Source organism: Nicotiana sylvestris, chromosome 4, assembly GCF_000393655.2.
Source record: "Nicotiana sylvestris chromosome 4, ASM39365v2, whole genome shotgun sequence".
Taxonomy (NCBI): domain Eukaryota; kingdom Viridiplantae; phylum Streptophyta; class Magnoliopsida; order Solanales; family Solanaceae; genus Nicotiana; species Nicotiana sylvestris.
The window spans coordinates 77993306-78010674 of NC_091060.1; the positions used below are offsets into that span (position 1 = coordinate 77993306).

The 17369-nt window shown below is 36.8% G+C and overlaps 1 protein-coding gene across 1 annotated transcript in view; it reads left to right on the forward strand.

Moving 5' to 3' along the window:
* Positions 1 to 488: 488 nt before the first annotated feature.
* LOC104231820 (myosin-1-like) overlaps positions 489 to 17369 on the forward strand; it is a 31675-nt gene continuing 14794 nt past the window's right edge. The window contains exons 1-7 of the mRNA XM_009784882.2: positions 489 to 1462; positions 8650 to 8751; positions 9216 to 9359; positions 9450 to 9600; positions 9690 to 9717; positions 16968 to 17133; positions 17231 to 17294. Coding sequence (XP_009783184.1) covers positions 1157 to 1462; positions 8650 to 8751; positions 9216 to 9359; positions 9450 to 9600; positions 9690 to 9717; positions 16968 to 17133; positions 17231 to 17294 — 961 coding nt within the window. The 5' untranslated portion in view covers positions 489 to 1156. The remainder of the gene's footprint in view (positions 1463 to 8649; positions 8752 to 9215; positions 9360 to 9449; positions 9601 to 9689; positions 9718 to 16967; positions 17134 to 17230; positions 17295 to 17369) is intronic.

Consider the following 17369-nt stretch of genomic DNA (forward strand, 5'->3'; position numbering starts at 1 on the left):
TTTGTTTTATCATTTTTTTTCCTTCAGAGGGAGTAGTATATAACATTTGAAATGCATCTCACTTTGCAAACGTCTTTAAGTTCATATCGCTATTTTGTAAAAATCAACCTTAAAATTCTTTCTTTTGAAATTGTTGACCAAACTCTAATTTTGATCTTAAAGTCATTTACCACATTTCCCTCGTTCTTCTTCTTAAGTCTTTTCTTTTGCAAGACAATGGCATCCGTCCACACTCACCTCGTAAAATAAACAAAAACTAGATAACCCATTACGTAAGATAAAGTCCAAATTTTTATGGTGCAAACAATGTGAAGGCAATTTAGTCATTTCACAACCTTGTGACATGTGAATTTAAAAATATTTAATTTTTTGGTTGGTGTTAAGAAACCGCAAAAAAAAAAAAAAAAAAAAAGACCAATTGAATAGAATTTAGGAGGTTGTCACGGTGACACACCCACCCACCCTCTCAAGACCCCTTTTTTCAAAATGCAGTGAGTTGTGTGTACAGTGAAAGACCAAACACATCAGAAAAAAGAGAATTAAAGCAAAAGCTGTTCCCTTCTTCATTCTTTTGCATTTTGCTTTTGACCCTTTCTCTATTTTCACTTCCTATTTCCTCTCTTTTTGCTCTACAAATCTTGAGAATTTCTGGGGGTTTAGTTTAATTTTATTTGAATTTATTCATATATTATCGGTGGGTTTTTGTGCTAGATCGATCTTGGCTTTGAATGCAATCATTTGAAGCTGTTAACTGCTTCTTTGTAGATCAATATCTAAGGGGTTTTCATTATATTTGCTAGCTTTTGCTAGCTTCAGTTTCTTTCTGAGGAGTATGCTGTGTCAAAATTGAATATTTTGAGGAGTTTGCTGTGCAAAAATCGAATTTTTGAGGATAAATTCCTGAAACTTTGGGGGGCCAAAATTAAATTTATAGAATGGTATAAGAATTGGAAATGATGTTGATATTGGTGAGTGTGGTGTGATTGATGAGTGAGGAGCCACTATTTGTTGTTTGCTGCTGTCCCCTCCATTAGGTTTGGCAGATAAGTAAGGTCACTGACTGGGACCTCTCGAAGAAAGAGAAAAAAAGTTAGCTTTTTGATTCAATTATTAGAATCTTGATTGTGTTGTTAGAGCTTTACTTTGAAGGAAAAAAATGGCACAGCGAGTTAAGGGTGCGCCATCCCTTCAGTCTATCAAATCACTGCCAGTGGGATATGCATTTGATTTGAACAAGTCTGAGGCTGTGAATCATAGAATGGCATCAAATGCTGCTGTTTCCAAGAATGGAGAATTGTGGAGTGAGGCTAATGGTAATGCTGATGGGTATATTGATGAATCCCCTTATGGTAGATTGAACTTTTCTGTAGAGGAAAGCCCGTCTAGCTGTGATGATGATCTGAGAACCAATGCATTCACCTCTTCGAAGTGGAGTGACACCACGTCTTATGTGACAAAGAAGGTATTGAAATCAATTTTTAATGAGTTGTGCTTGGTTTGTTGGTATTATGCAACTTGTAGATTTGAAGTTTCCGTTAGTCTGATGATTGCTTGATTGAACTAGCCACAACATCATTAATGCCTTCAGCTTATAACATTATCTGCTTAATTTGATAAACCACTAGATGAGAGTTGTCAATTATGGTGTTTTTGCTCGGCTTGTACCACAGATGTGATTTGTGGGAATGGTTGAGAGCTTAGGACGCTGATTCTTATCCTGCACTTTTTGAGTTATCAGTAGCTTCTTGGCTCATCATTTCTATGAGAAATGGATTTTAAACTCTGCAGGGAGGACAATTTTGGTATAATTTCTTTCTAGAAGATAAGCTACTTTTAAAATAAAAAACTAAAACCATTATCTTTATTTAGATGTAGAGTTTGGAAGTTCTGCCCTGTAAGATCTTGAAAGCAATTATGTAGAATGTCAAGATATTGATGGTGATACCTTGAAAATAAATAGAATTCTCTGTTTTTATATAAATAAATGTATATACACGCACACAACAAAAATTGTTACCTTCTCAATTTTATTTAAAGAATTCTGGTGGCTGATATCACTCTTGATTCATAAAAATATGAAAGCGGGTCTCATTAAAATTTCAGTCATTTTGTTAGGATTTTGTGATAATTAACTTGATGTAGGCCGTGAATCAGCACTAGATTATCTCTTTACTTGTGTTGTCTCTCTTTTCCCCACTGTTGCCTTTGTTCGGAGTTGAGTGCTGTGCTTTCAGTGGATCCTATTCCTAGTTACTTTCCCGAAAGATGAAGAGACATCATTATACAATTTGGGGTAGTTCACATTTAATCTGTTTGTTTATTTCTTTATTTTTGCTTGTAAACTTTACTATAGCTGTTTGAACAAATCAATTTTCTCCCTTTTTGAACTAATCCAGAAGAATCTCCATTGTGGGGCAAACCTCTCCCACAATAGAGTTAATGTACATATCAAATTATTATCTTGCCTAAAGAAAACTTATAAAATTCTAGATCAAATGTTTCTTCTGCTTTTAATAGCTACTCAAAGGTTATGATTCAGATGTAAGTTCATCTTTTACCTATAGACTCATCATTTGATTGGAATACGCTAGTAATTTGTAAACTGACTGCATGACACGGGTAATAGTTCATCCGCTCAAAAGAAATGGTGGTTAAATGCTCTTCGAGGAATGTTGCCTTTTAAAATCTTATACAACAACACGGTTGTACATTAGGAAAGAAACAATATACAATGTGGATGAGCAATGGAACAAATCCTTTTGTAATTAAGGGTATTGTTTCATACAATGGATGACTCACCATAAAGGAGTGGAAGTTTAGAGGGTTGATAGCATTTTCTCCAAATGTGTTGCCTTATAGTTTGAAAAATTTCTCTGATCCGTAGCTTGGAAGGGAGAATCCAGGGAGCTTGTTGTTTTCTTTCAGTATCCGGAAAAAGAGAATGCTTTATGAATAATGAAATATATCCTTTTTGTGATTAAGGGCAGTGTTTCCTACTATGAATGACTCACCATGAAATGGAATTTTACAAGAAGAGATGGTAATGTTTTCTACAATCGTGTTGCCAGTTAAAGGTTGAAATTTTCTCTGATCTGGTTGCTTGATATGGAGTACCCAGAGGTACTTGATGTTAATCTTCATTATCTGGACAAAGATGAATGCTTTATCAGCAACTGTCCCTTCTGGTCCCAAGGCGCTGACCTACAGTTTGAGGTAGGGGAGAATCAATCTGATGATGCCAGGTTCAAATCACAGCTACAACACTTGGTGTGAGGCCATCTACTTTAGTTTTGGTGAGCAAGATTCTTAGCAACTTGTGCTTGTAGGTTGGATAGGTTGTCCGGTGGACTAGTTGAGGTGCATGCAAGTTGGCCTAGAAATTATCAGACATCTGCAACCTTTTTTTTGTTTTTGTTTTTTGAGTAAGGTAACAATATATTCATCAGCACCAAGTTAGTACTGGTATCCAAAAAAAGAATGTACAAATTACAGAGGGCCTTGTATCTTACAAAGAATCTAAGAAATCTACAAGTGATTCTGCATCCTCTATATAGTTCTCTTTACACCAGAATTGATAAGACAAAATAATTCAGCTTCATTCTTTGCATGGAACTAATTTTATCCTCAAAATATCTACGATTCCTTTCTGTCCACACCTTCCACCATATACATGCTGGCACCATTCTCCACCATAGCTTCTGACTCTTCCTTGTTTCAATATAATTCCAGCACCACAAAAGGTCCTCGCTATTCTTTGGCATTACCCATTGTATTCCTGCCAGGGAAAGGAATAACTGCAACAGAGTATCAGTTACCTTGCAATGTAGAAAGAGATGGCTGTTGGTTTCTTCCTCCTTCTGACACAAGAAACATCTGGAAGTCATAGGAATCCCCTTTCTCTACAAAACTTTATGAGTGAGACAAGCTTTCCTGGCCACCAGCCAAGAAAAACATGTGACCTTAAAAGGGGCTTTAATCTTCCATATGTATTTCCATGGCCAACTAGATAATTGAGCACCTTCTAACAAAAAAGAATATACAGAGACTGAAAACCTTCTAGTGTTTCCTCCATTCCATATCATTGTATCCTCAACATTTGTGGTACCATGAAAAATCTCCAGAACCCTCAACATTTCAGCCCCCCTATCAATTTCCCAATCATTTAGGAGCCTTCTGATAGAAAAATTCCAACAGTGTAAATTCCATGCACCTTCTATTGTAGATTGAGGTGTAGTTGTTAAGCAAAATAGATCCGGGAAAAAATCTTTCCAAGGACCATGCCCTAACCAATTATCACTCCAAAATGATATTCTTCTTCCATTACCAACTGTGAATCCAATATTTAAAGCATACTCCTCCCAAACCTTCCTAACTGCCTTCCTTATTCTTGTTCCATTGGAAGAGTTGACTGGAGGGGTGATCCATTGCCCTTGCTGTCCATATTTATGGCTAATCACTCTCTTCCATAAGGTGCATTCTTCTGTGTTAAATCTCCATAGCCATTTCCACAATAAACTTTTATTATGCAGTCTGGAATTTCTGACCCCTAAACCTCCTTCTTTCTTGCTGGACATGATGAAATCGTCTAGTCTCCTTGCAACCCTGCCACAAAAAATTCCTTCGGAGAGAATCCCATCTTTTTTCCACCTTGGTAGGCAGTGGAAAAAGAGACATAACATAATTTGGCAAAGCATCCAAAATGTTGTTAATCAATATGATCCTGCCCCCTAAAGATAGATATTGAGCCTTCCATTTTGCTTGTCTCTTCTCACATTTATCAATCACACCATTCCATACTTCCATACCTTATTTTTTGCCCCCAGAGCCAAACCCAAATGTACAGTAGGAAGCTTCCCAATGTCACAACCCAACACCCTAGCAAGCACCTGATGATTATCTACCATATTGACATGAAATAGTAGACTTTTCCCCAGTTTATATGAAGTCCAGAGATGGCCTCAAAAACTGTAAGAATAAGTCGGATGACCCTTAACTGCTCCAGCTTGTCATCACAAAAAATCAGTGTGTCATCAGCATAAAATAAGTGAGAAACCTCCATGCCCTCATTCCTGCTATTCACCTGAAATCCTCTTATCCGCCCATTAACACTACCATCTTCCACATGCTATTTAAACCCTCCATTGCAATGAGAAAGAGGAAAGTAGATAACGGGTCTCCTTGCCTTAAATCCCTTTGAGAAGGGAAAAACTCTCAGGAGTTCCATTGATAAGTACAGAAAATCTAACAGTTCTGATACAAAAAGATATCCACTTCAGCCATTTTGTACCAAAACCCATATCCTTCAGAGTTAGAATTAGAAAATTCCAGTTGACATGATCATATGCTTTTTCAATATCCAGCTTGCACAGACGTCCTGGTGTCTTCCTTTTCATTCTAGTGTCTACTACTTCATTTGCTATCAAGGCTGCGTCCATAATTTCCCTACCTTTTATCAATGCCATTTGCTGATTATCAACTAATTTCTCCACCACTTGCTTCCGTCTCTCCATGAGCACTTTAGAGATTATGTTATATACACTTCCAATCAAGCTAATTGGTCTGAAATCTTTCAGTTGTTTTGCTCTAGTCTTTTTGGGTATTAATGCCACAAAAGTTGCATTGAAGCTTTTTTCCAAAATATTCATGTGAATGGAAATTTCCCAAAGTTTGCATAATTTCCCCTTTTAAAAACTCCTAAGAAGTTTGAAAGAACCCCATGGTATAGCCATCAGGTCCAGGTGCCTTGTCAATAGCACACAACTTAATACTATTCAACACTTCCAACTCTTCAAAGGGTCTTTCTAACCATAACTACTCTTCCTCTGTTATAATGGGTCTGTTTTGTAGATGAAATCAGGTCTCCATCCTTCAGTTTCTGTATACATTTTTTTATAAAAAAGCAGGATTTCTTCTTTAATACCATTTGAATCATATATCACTTCCTCATTGCTCTCTAAGGTGTCAATGCTATTGAATCTTCTATGAGAGTTTTGGCATTTTGTGGAAATATTCCGTATTCCTATCTCCATGTTTCAACCATAGTACCCTAGACCTTTGCCTCCCAGCAATCTCCTCAAATTCAGCTATCTCTTCAAATTCCGTAGCTAAATTTGCTTTGTGAGCAATTCATCGTTAGAGAGACTCCTTTGTTCTTGTATTCTGTCAAAACAACTCACCTGGTTTAAAATATCAACTTCTTTTTCTCTAAACTACCATAATTTGTTGAATTCCATTCCTTTAACTTGTCTTTGAGAAGCTTCAACTTAGTTGCAAAAACAAAGTCGGGTCTGCCTGTAGCTTCAAGTTATTCCCACCAGCCCTTTACTCTATCTTTGAACTTCTCAGTTTCCAACCACCAATTCTCAAATTTGAAGTATGATTCCTGACCTCCCAATCTCCACCCAGAAATTGTATCGGACTGTGATGGGTAATAAAGATTGTTTGATGTTTTTGAAACTATCATCCCAATCAATAGAAAACAAGAATCTATCAATCCTTGAAGCCAATCTACAGTTATCTCAGCTCATGATCATTTATGATTCAGAAAATTCAGTCATATTCTCTTGTATGCGTATTATTGTGCCTCCTCTCATCTGAATATCTTGCAGTGTTGAAATCACCACACTCCACCCAAGGATCATCACATACACCTTTGTGACCCGCTAATTCCCACCATAACTCTCTTTTCTCTTCTGCAATTAGATGCATATACCCTTGTTAAAAACCATGAATAATTTTGAGCTAAAATTATGATCCTACAAGAAATTGACTGTTGCCCAATGCACACCAACTTCCCCTCCATTATTCTTTTATCCCACATGATTAAGATGCCGCCTCTAGTTCCACTGGCCTTTTGATAAACATAATCTACCCATATGGCTCCCCATATTTGAGGTACCATACTACCCACATGTCATCTACCCTCAGCCTTCCACCTAAGTATCAAAGATTTGACAATTTTTCTGTACCGCATGTCATTAAGGCCCCTCATGTTCCATGAAATTAGGTTTAACTTCATTGGACAGTTCTAAATAGGTTTTTCCCCCCACTTCTTGGTTCACCCTCTTTGTATTTCATTCCCCATTTCAAACCCTTCAATTCCCTTTGACATTTTGATTTTGAAGTTGAGGCCAAGTTGGGTGAGGTATTTATTACCCACTTTCCCTGCCTTCTCCTATCAATCTTCATGAAAAGCGATAGTGCATCCCATTCACAACCCTGGAAATCGACCCCAAACTTCTTACTAAGTTTCATAACATTCTGGTGAACCCACAAAGAGGCTTCTGAATCAGCTTGCTGACTTTGAACTTTTATAGGATCAGCTTCTTCAATCTGACATGGTATGGGCTGAGAGTAGTTTACCTATTCCTCTTTCTTGTGGAAGGAAGTATGGATTTGCCATCACGTGAGTAGCTTAAGAATCCAACATAATGCATGCTACATCTTTTGTACTTAGATAGAAGACTCTCTCCCTTGTTCGTGATCATGTAATTGGCTTGTGAACTATGAGAGATGCATCTGCTACTGAGAATGGCTGGGTGATTCTCAAGTTTGTCTATGTATTTACCAAGGCGTATGGGGCGGGACGTATTGATCCATCCTTGCTCACTAAAAGGATTCTGTTTGGGAGTACAGCAGAATTCATTTTAATAGTTCAACTGATTTGGGAATATCTTTACAGGAAACCAGATTTCTGAAGGAAAATCTGGGACCTTTAATTTTCGATAATTATGAGTGGTTGAAGAGTATTTCTTCTGGCGTACAAGTCTGTGATTATGCATTGATAAAAGTGTCTAGTTATACTAACTCGTGTGCAACTCCTGTTTCGAAAGATCATGCTTAAATTCTCTTCAAATGTTCCAGTCCGGTTGGTATTTCCCCAAATTAATTTGAAGGCCGGTGAAATGGATGGAATTCGGGAACCAAAAAAGTTATCCTTTCTATAGTTCATCCCTATAGAGTTGTTGAATGATTAGCAATAGCTTTGGAAGGGCTCTGGAGACAAGATTTCTTTTTTTTTTTTTGGGGGGTGGGGCATGGGGGGAGGGGGGAGTAGGAGCAGTTGTCACCCATTTGTGATGCTGGCAAACAAAGAGGCTGATTATTTGGAAGCCAGAGGCTGTTTATTATTCACTCAGACTTCTAATGTTTATGATTGCTTCACCCTAGTTAAACTTGCATCCCACGGTGTCAGTGCAACATGTGAATTTAGACACGACATAACCTTACAGTAGGTTTCATCAATACGGATATTTTAGGTTCTTGACAATTGCTATATCGGCGTTAGATCTTGTGAGACAGCTGGTGGCTAATTATTTTACAGGATCATATTGTTGTTGGCAAAAGGCAAAGATGGCCTACTTCATCTCACATGTGGACAGCTTTTATAAAAATTGACTGTTGTTAGACTTACAATAGTCGACGAACAGCCTTGCAATTGTTTGTCTTTCTTGTTTGAATTCATTTTTTTTTTTGAATTTTGTAATGGATATGGGTTGTGATGTAATACAAGTAATGTTCAACATGTGCAATTATTTACCATTACAATGATTTCAAACAGGATATGCTGGTTTGACTGCGGCAAAACATTCCGCTTTTTAATGATTTTCTTACCTTCTTTTTTGAACTTTTATTGTTGACTTGTTGCAGAAGCTCCATTCATGGTTTCAACTACCTGATGGTAACTGGGAGCTGGCAACAATCATTTCGAAATCTGGAAATGAAGTTCTCATATCATTGTCTGAAGGAAAGGTGAGTGCAGTTTGCTAAGATTCCTTCATCTTTTTGCTTGCAAATCTTTATGATAAAAGAAACAAATTGTTTCGACAGTTCTCTTGTTCAATCCTTTTAAAAAGTTGAAAAGAATGGATGCCTTAGAAAACAAAAAGAAGTATGTTAACTTATTTCTATATCACCCATCTGTCAGCACTCATTCTCATTTTCTCATTTCCTGTGTGCACCTTATCCTTGCCCTGCTTCAACCTGTATCACCATTCTTCTCCCTCCCCAGATTTGCAGTCCCTTCCACTCTTCTTCCTAACCCAAGGGCTCTATATCTTACCTGTCTAACTCTCTTGAAGTTCTTATTCTAAATAATGTTTCATAAACACATCTCATTTTTGTTAAAATAATAAGGCTATTCTGGTTGGCTTTTCATGCTTACTGAGCGTTCAAGTTTAAGGTTTAATCTCACGCCTTGTTTCTGGTCAATGCAGGTCTTAAAAGTTAAAGCTGATGATTTATTACCTGCGAATCCTGATATTCTGGATGGTGTGGATGATCTCATGCAATTGAGTTATTTAAATGAGCCATCAGTGTTGTACAATCTTCAGTACAGATACAATAGAGATATGATTTATGTATGCACAAATCTCCCTAATTTGAATTGTAGTTAGCTTTTTCTCGTATTCTTATGCCTTTTTATTTCTTCTCCTCTTCACCTCTTCTAGACAAAAGCTGGTCCAGTTCTTGTTGCCGTAAATCCTTTTAAGAAAGTCTCGTTGTATGGCAATGAGTACATTGAAGCATATAAACGTAAATCCATTGAGAGCCCACATGTATATGCCATCACGGATATGGCAATAAGAGAAATGGTTCGAGGTACTTATGTATATCCAGCAATAATGATTAAGGCCAAATATCATTTCTGGCAATCATGATAAATCTTACATAATTTTCTTTTCCTGCAGATGAAGTGAATCAGTCTATCATTATAAGGTCAGCACGTTAAATGCTTTTGAGTTTCACTTGTTCGCTGTCTTCTAATATTCGAATCCACTTTTATTCTCATATCTTCAGAGCTGATTCTTCTTTCCATTTTTGGTTGCTCTGTACTTCGTCAAAATGAATGCACTACTTTTTTGAATGTTATTTGTCTCATAACTTTATTGATTGCCCCTACTTGGGTCATAAGCACACACTATCAAGCTTAGTATTACTGCACCTGTAACAAGGAGGAAAATTATCTCAAAAGACTTAAAATCTCTTGGAATCCATGCGAAATTAATTAACAAAAGAACGACATTGATTTTATCAAAAGGATAGAACCGCACCGGAAGCAAAGAATCCATAAAGATGATACCAACTAGTTTGGAATGTTGTATCATTTTACATGCTTATTGTTTCTCTTGCTCCCACTGAGATTCGTCTGACTCAAGCTATTGTATGATCATGTATACAAAGACTTTTTAAATAGTTAATCCTTTATAATAGGCTAGTTTGGGATGGAAGCCAACCTCCTTAGTTACAAGACATTATTAGTTAGATGAGAATCCAGAAAGTTGATTATCTGAAATTAAGTATAAGAAGCAGCAAGAACATAGTCTTAGAAGGAACAATATCTGTGAAATTGCTATCTTCTCTGAGATGAGAGGAGGAAAATGCCAAAATGTTTTCTCGCATTTCAGTGGGGCAGCATATTGTTGGTGTATGCCTCTTGATCGGGGGTGTGTCAGCGTTTGATGCTAAAAAAAGTAAACTTTTTTGCTAGGGAAGGTTTGGGTAAAGGCAGGAAATGATAGTGTGGCAAGCTTTCCGAAATATATGTGAAGATTTCAAGGAGAAGAAGAAGACTTCTTGTAGTTTTGTGTCTTTACATCCCATGAGTAAGAGAATTTATACAAAACTCCTAATAATAATTAAGGCAAAAATGGCAGCCCGATGCACTAAGTTCCCGCTATGCACGCGGTCCGGGGAAGGGTCGGACCACAAGGGTCTATTGTACGCAGCCTTACTCTGCATTTCTGCAAGAGGCTATTTCCACGGCTCGAACCCATGACCTCCTGGTCACATGGAAGTAACTTTACCAGTTACGCCAAGGCTCCCCTTCCCTAATAATAATTAAGGAAATAGAATAAATCTATACAATCAGTCCAACTATCAAATCAAATAAAATTAGATCTCCTAAATATAATCAAATATCGTGAAATCATGCTAATCAACAATCTTTTAAATATATTAATCTCCTTAATTCATGCTAATCAACACTCCCCCTCAAGTTGGTGCAAAGATGTCGCACATGCCCAACTTGCAACTCAATGTATGAAAAGTCCGCTTGTTGAGATCTTTGGTAAACATATCAGCTAGCTGTTTTTTTGAGGGCCCCATTTGCCGGATTATTGCCGATGTAATCATAAAAAGCTAATTTTTAGGAATTTTAGACCAGACTTCTGATATACTTTGATTTTCTGCTAGCCCAACACTAACTCTTCGATATATTTCTTGCTGGAAGTACCCCCATTCCCATTGGTAACGAGTGGGCCCAAATAATTCAATCGGGGTAGTTGCCATGAAACAAACTCAAGACACCAGTTATAACTTTTTCTTTGGTGAAGTGTCAATTAATTTCCACTGCTTTATTCGCTCATGCTGGACGAGATTATGAGCTATATTGATGATAACCTTGTTTTCACAGTACAAGGAAAGTTTTCCTTTTCAGCCAGTCTCAATTCCTCTAGTAACTTTTATAGCCAGAAGTACTTTGCAAACACCATGGGCTATAGCTCTATATTCTACCTCCGTACTTGATCTAACAACTATACTTTGCTTCTCTAAGTAACCAAGTTTCCTCCTACGAGTGTACAACAACAAGAAGTAGATTTTCTATTATCTTGAGATCCAGCCCAATCCGCCTCTGTAAAGGCTTCAATTTGGAGGTGATCATGTTTGGAGAAAAGTAGACCTTTTCGTGGAGCAGACTTCAGATACCGCAAAGTGTGAAAGATAGCTTGCATATGAGGATCTTGGGATCATGCATGAACTGACTCACCAGGCAAACTGAGTAGGCTATGTCTGGTTTAGTGTGGGAGAGATAAATGAGTCTTCCAACCAATCTCTGATATCTCTCCTTATCAACCGACACTCTAACTCCACTTTGTAACTTGTGATTGCTTTGAATGGGCGATTCTGCCGGTTTGCTACCTGTCATACCAGTTTCTTTCAAGAGATCCAGAATATAGGTTCTTTGAAAAATAAAGATTCCTCTTTTTGATCTAGCAACCTCAATTCCCAAAAAGTACTGCAGTTTTCCTAAATCCTTGATCTCAAATTCATGTGCCAACTTGTTCAATCGGGTCATCTCCTCTTTGTCATCTCCTGTCATTACTATGTCATCAACATAAACTATGAGAAGAGTGAGTTTACCCATTTGATGTCTTACGAAGAGAGTGTGATCAACATTGCTTTGTTGGTATCAAAAAGAGATCATTGCTTTGCACAATCTATCAGACCAAGCTTTGGAGGATTGCTTTAGTCCGTACAAGGCTTTCTTCAATCTGCATACCTTTCCTTGACTTTGGCAGTATCAAATCCAGAAGGAATCTCCATATACACCTCTTCTTCTAGGTCTCCATTAAAAATTCATTCTTTCATATCAAACTGTTGCAAGTCCCAATCAAGATTAGCTGTACAAGACAAAAGAATTCTAATGGTGTTCATCTTAGCAACAGGGGTAAATATCACTTGATAATCCACTCCATAAGTCTAAGTGAATCCTTTAGCCACCAATCTTGCTTTGAATCTTTCAATCGAGAGTTTCGTGCTTCACGGTGAAGACCTATTTGCAACCAACCAACTTCTTGTCTGGTCACGTGACAAGTTCCCAAATCTTATTTTTTTGACAAGGCCTTCATTTCTTCAATCATAGTTTGCTTCCATTTAGGATTCATTTCTTCAAACATAGTTTGCTTCCATTTAGGATTGCACAAGCTTCTCTCCAATTCTTGGGGAATATACACAAAAGAAATGGACAAGGCAAAGACTTTATATGAAGGAGACAATGAATTATAGGAGACAAAATTAGATAAAGAGTGTTTTGTGGTGTAAGATCTGCCTCCTTTTTTGTGAGCACCAGGCAAATTTAACTCATTAGGAAATGTAGATAACTCACCAGTAGAGGAAGATTCAGCTTCGGTAGATTGCATGATGACATCTTCTTCTTCTACTCTATTTCACTTTGAGTAAGTTTTCAAATTAGGCCTATCCAAACGCCCAATAGTCTCCCCCTGAGTTCTTTCTCCAATTTCACTTTCCCCAATGGTAATGGTAGTGATTTCAACCGTGGAACTTGGAAGAATCTTCTCTTCCTCCTTATATTTCTCCCCTTGAAGAGGTGATGGTGTAATGCTGAAATAAGGATGAGATTCTCGAAAAGTGACATCCATGTTGACAATGGATCTTCGGGAGGGAAATGATAGCATTTGTACCCTTTTTGTGTTGGAGAATACCCAATAAAGATAAATTTAAGAGCTCTAGGTTGAAGTTTCCCAGAGTTCCTATTGTGAACAAAGTAGACACACCCAAATACCCTTTATATTGTGAACAATATAATCATTCTTACCCTTTAAAGCTTCCATAGGATTCTGAAAATTGAGGATTTTAACTGGCATTTTGTTGATGAGATAATCATCTATTAGAACGGCATCCCCAGTAAGGTTTTGGTAGATTCATACTAATCATAAGAGATCTTGCCACTTCTAATATATGCCTATTTTTCCTTTCAGCAACCCCATTTTGTGCACTATTATAAGGACAACTTGTTTGGTGGATTGTCCATGTGTTCTTTACCATTGTCGGTTCGCAAGATTTTTATCTTAGTCTCAAATTGGGTACAAATCATCTTATGAAACTAAAAACAGGAGAAAATTCACTTTTGGCCTTTAACAAATACACCCAAGTCATCCTAGTGCAACAATCACTAAAAGTAACAAACCATCGATTACCAGACAAAGAAACTGTTTGAGTAGGACCCCTTACATCAAAATGAGTAGTTGAAAACGGAGTTGTACTTTTATGATCACTTAAAGGAGAAGAGTTTCTAGTATGCTTGGCAAATTCACAAGCATCACAAAACAAAGATCCAAACTTAGTTCTGGAAAGCAAACTAGGATATAGCTTCTTCAAAGAAAAAAAGATGATCTATGACATTGTATTATTTCTTGTTTAACATCCTTATTTTTTCCCAAAAGGCTTGACTAGAGTCTCGAATCCCATCAATCCAATATAAGTCGTCATGCAATCTACCACTGCCAATCCTCTTCGTTGTTTGAGAATCTTGAAAAACATAACGATCAGGAAAGAACTTGTCACTACAATTTAGTTCTTTGGTGATGGCACTAATAGATAACATATTAATAGGAAGCTCAAGTACATGGAGAACGGATGATAATATAATTTCAGATGTACAGACCTGTTCCAGAGACAGGAGTTAGGGAGCCATTGGCTATTTGACATAATCCCCTTTGGGACTAGGAGAGTAAGTTTGAAAGTGTTTAGAGGAGCGTGTCATGTGTCTATTCGCACTAGAATTAATAAATCAATAATTAAGGTGAGCATTAAAGGAAATACATGACTGTATATAGTTGGAAGTGGCAACATTAGAATAATCAAATTTGTTTAGAAGACGGCGAAGATACTGAACTTCATCCGAAGACAAAACTTCTCCAAAAGCAATTTCCTTGGATGTCTCTATGTTTTTTGCAATATTAGCTTGAACCCTTAGTGGACCTACACGTTTTTCTCCACAATTTTTAGTTGGTCTACTATGTAGTTTCCAGCATGTCTCCTTTTTATGCCTTGGCTTTCCACATTAATCACAGTGCAGGTGATCTTTATAAGAAGTGAACACATTTGGTTGCTCATGAGACACAACTAACCCAGACTTTTCCGTTGGTGCTGAATAAAGTATGACCCTTCGTCGGCTCTCTTCCTGTTGAACATAAGAGTGTGCATCCTTAATAGAAGGAAAAGGAACTTTATCGATAGCTTGAAACCTGATTTGATCTTATATTTGGTTCAAATCAGCCAGAAAATCATCAATCCTTTCCTTTTCAATCAATTGTTGAAAGAGAACTGCATCATTAGTACACTTTGCTTGGAGGTCCTGATGGTAGTTAATCTCCTATCGTAACCCACTTAGCTCAGAGTAATAATCAGTAATAGTCAACTCACCTTGCCTAGTGGCATGAATTTTATTTCGAATTTCAAAGATCTCAGCATCATTTCCCTTGCGAGAGTAAGTGCACTTAGTCGAATTCTATATCTTCTATCAAACAATAAGTATTGTTTGGAAATGTGAGGGTGCATCGTATTTAAAAGCTATGTCATAACTAGAGAATTATCAGAATCCCATTGACTATGAGCCTTTGGATTGACTTTAAAAAAGTGGATTTTCAGCAGAAATAACTTTTAAGCCAAAAAACAATAAGTTTGAATTGCCCAGCATATTGCTTTTGGCTTGTTTTAAGTAGTTTTAAACTTATTTTAAACACTTTTTAACTTTACCAAAGATTGAAAAAACCTAAAAAGAGCTTAAAAGCTGATTTGACCAGCTTAAAAGCCAATCCAAACACCCTCTACAACTAACATCAGTCACAGTAGGTGCTTTCTTTTCTCCTTAACCAAGCAACTTTCTAGGCTTAATAAAACGCAAACAAGATCTTGACCAAGCAAGATAAGTACCAGCCCCATCTAATTTTACAACACTTATTTGTGAAAGAGAAGTGTTATCCCTCGGGTAAGTGTTATCAACTGCCTTAGTGTCCCCATAGTTCAAATAGCACTCCAAATCAGAAAATAAATTTTCTAAAAATCGGAAAGAAACTACCTCAAACTTGTCTCATAGAAGAAGGAAAAAAAACTGAAGCAAATCACTATCTTGCCGTAAAGAATAGGTTTGCCTCACCTTAACCCTAGCTTTGGTGATTCGAGAAAGTATGAACTTGACTGGGGTAGGGTCAGAACATGCATGCGAACCACAGGGAAAATTAATTTTCCAAAACTGCCATGAAAAGATTTTCATGGGACAACTTCTTAAAGTCACCGGAAAAAACTATTTTGAGGGAGGAAACTCGACCTATTGCTACAAATATGAAACCCCACTGCTGCGAAGGAGAAAAACTCACCTCTAAGGGTAGCAATGACTATGATACCATGAAGATTTCAAGAAGAAGAAGAAGACTTCTTGTATTTTTGTGTGTCTTTACATCCCATGAGAAAGAGAATTTATACAAAGCTCCTAATGCTAATTAAGAAAATAGAATAAATCTATACAATCAGTCCGACTATCAAATAAAATCAAATCTCCAAGTAACATAGTTTTAAAATGTAAGTGCACAATGCGCGATGTGTAGGTTAGGCGCATCTCATGGATAGAATAAGAGATATAAACAATAAATATGATTGGCAAAAAGATATATTAATTGTTGAGGAAATCATTATGAATGAAGTTACTTTTTTCTTGCATTACATATATATTTTTTTACTTTTTTCTTTGTTGCGCCTTTGTTGCACCTTTTTTTAACTAAATCTCACACTTTAATTGTGCTTTGCGCGTAAAGCCTCGATAAACCTGAGCACTAGTTAATGCTTTTCTCCTTTAACAACACTGACGGGTAGCAGATTGATGGTTGTATGCTACCAAAAGTCAATAATTTCTGGTTTGTTTTGGTATTCTCGCGTAGTGCCTTTCATGAAGGCATGCATTCTTATTGTTTAGGTTGTTTGGCATTTTCTAATGTGCATATTCACGCAAGTTGGAGTGGAGTTAGAATAATATACAGTGAAACCTCTCTATAACAATCTTATTTGTTCCGGATTTTTATGGTTTTTATAGCGAAATGCTATTATAGAGAACATATATTATAGCATAGCATGAAAATTGGTTCCATAAAAAACTTGGCTTTTAGTGAATGGTTGTTATATGACGATGTTGTTATAGAGAGGTCTGTCGGTACATTCTTTTGTTTTGACATCTTTTCCAGTTATTACCTGATCAATACTCCGACCAGTAGTTATACCTACAATACTCTCTGATTATTGCAAATGATATTATTACAGATGATCCTCTTTGATTTCCTGTTATGCATGTTTTATATCTTGACTTTTAAGAATTTCGGTAGTAGTTTTTTATTGCATCAAGCCACCTTAGATAATCTGTATACTATAATAATCCTTGGTTTGTTCATGCCCAGTGGGGAAAGCGGAGCTGGCAAAACTGAAACAGCAAAGATAGCCATGCAATACTTGGCTGCCCTTGGAGGTGGTAGTGGAATAGAGGATGAGATTCTGAAAACGAATCCGATTTTAGAAGCCTTTGGTAATGCTAAAACTTTAAGAAATGACAACTCAAGTCGATTTGTAAGTGATTTTCTTGTAACTGACCTGGATTTGACTTAGTAATTATTTTTCAAGATTTCTTTTCCTAGCATTTAAGAAATTGTTATATTTTTGACAGGGGAAACTTATTGAGATTCACTTTAGTGAGACTGGAAAAATATCAGGGGCTAATATTCAAACATGTAAGAACAACATCCTGTATGAGTTCATTAAAATGAAATTTTGACATGTAAGTAAAATCTAGTGGCTGACATATA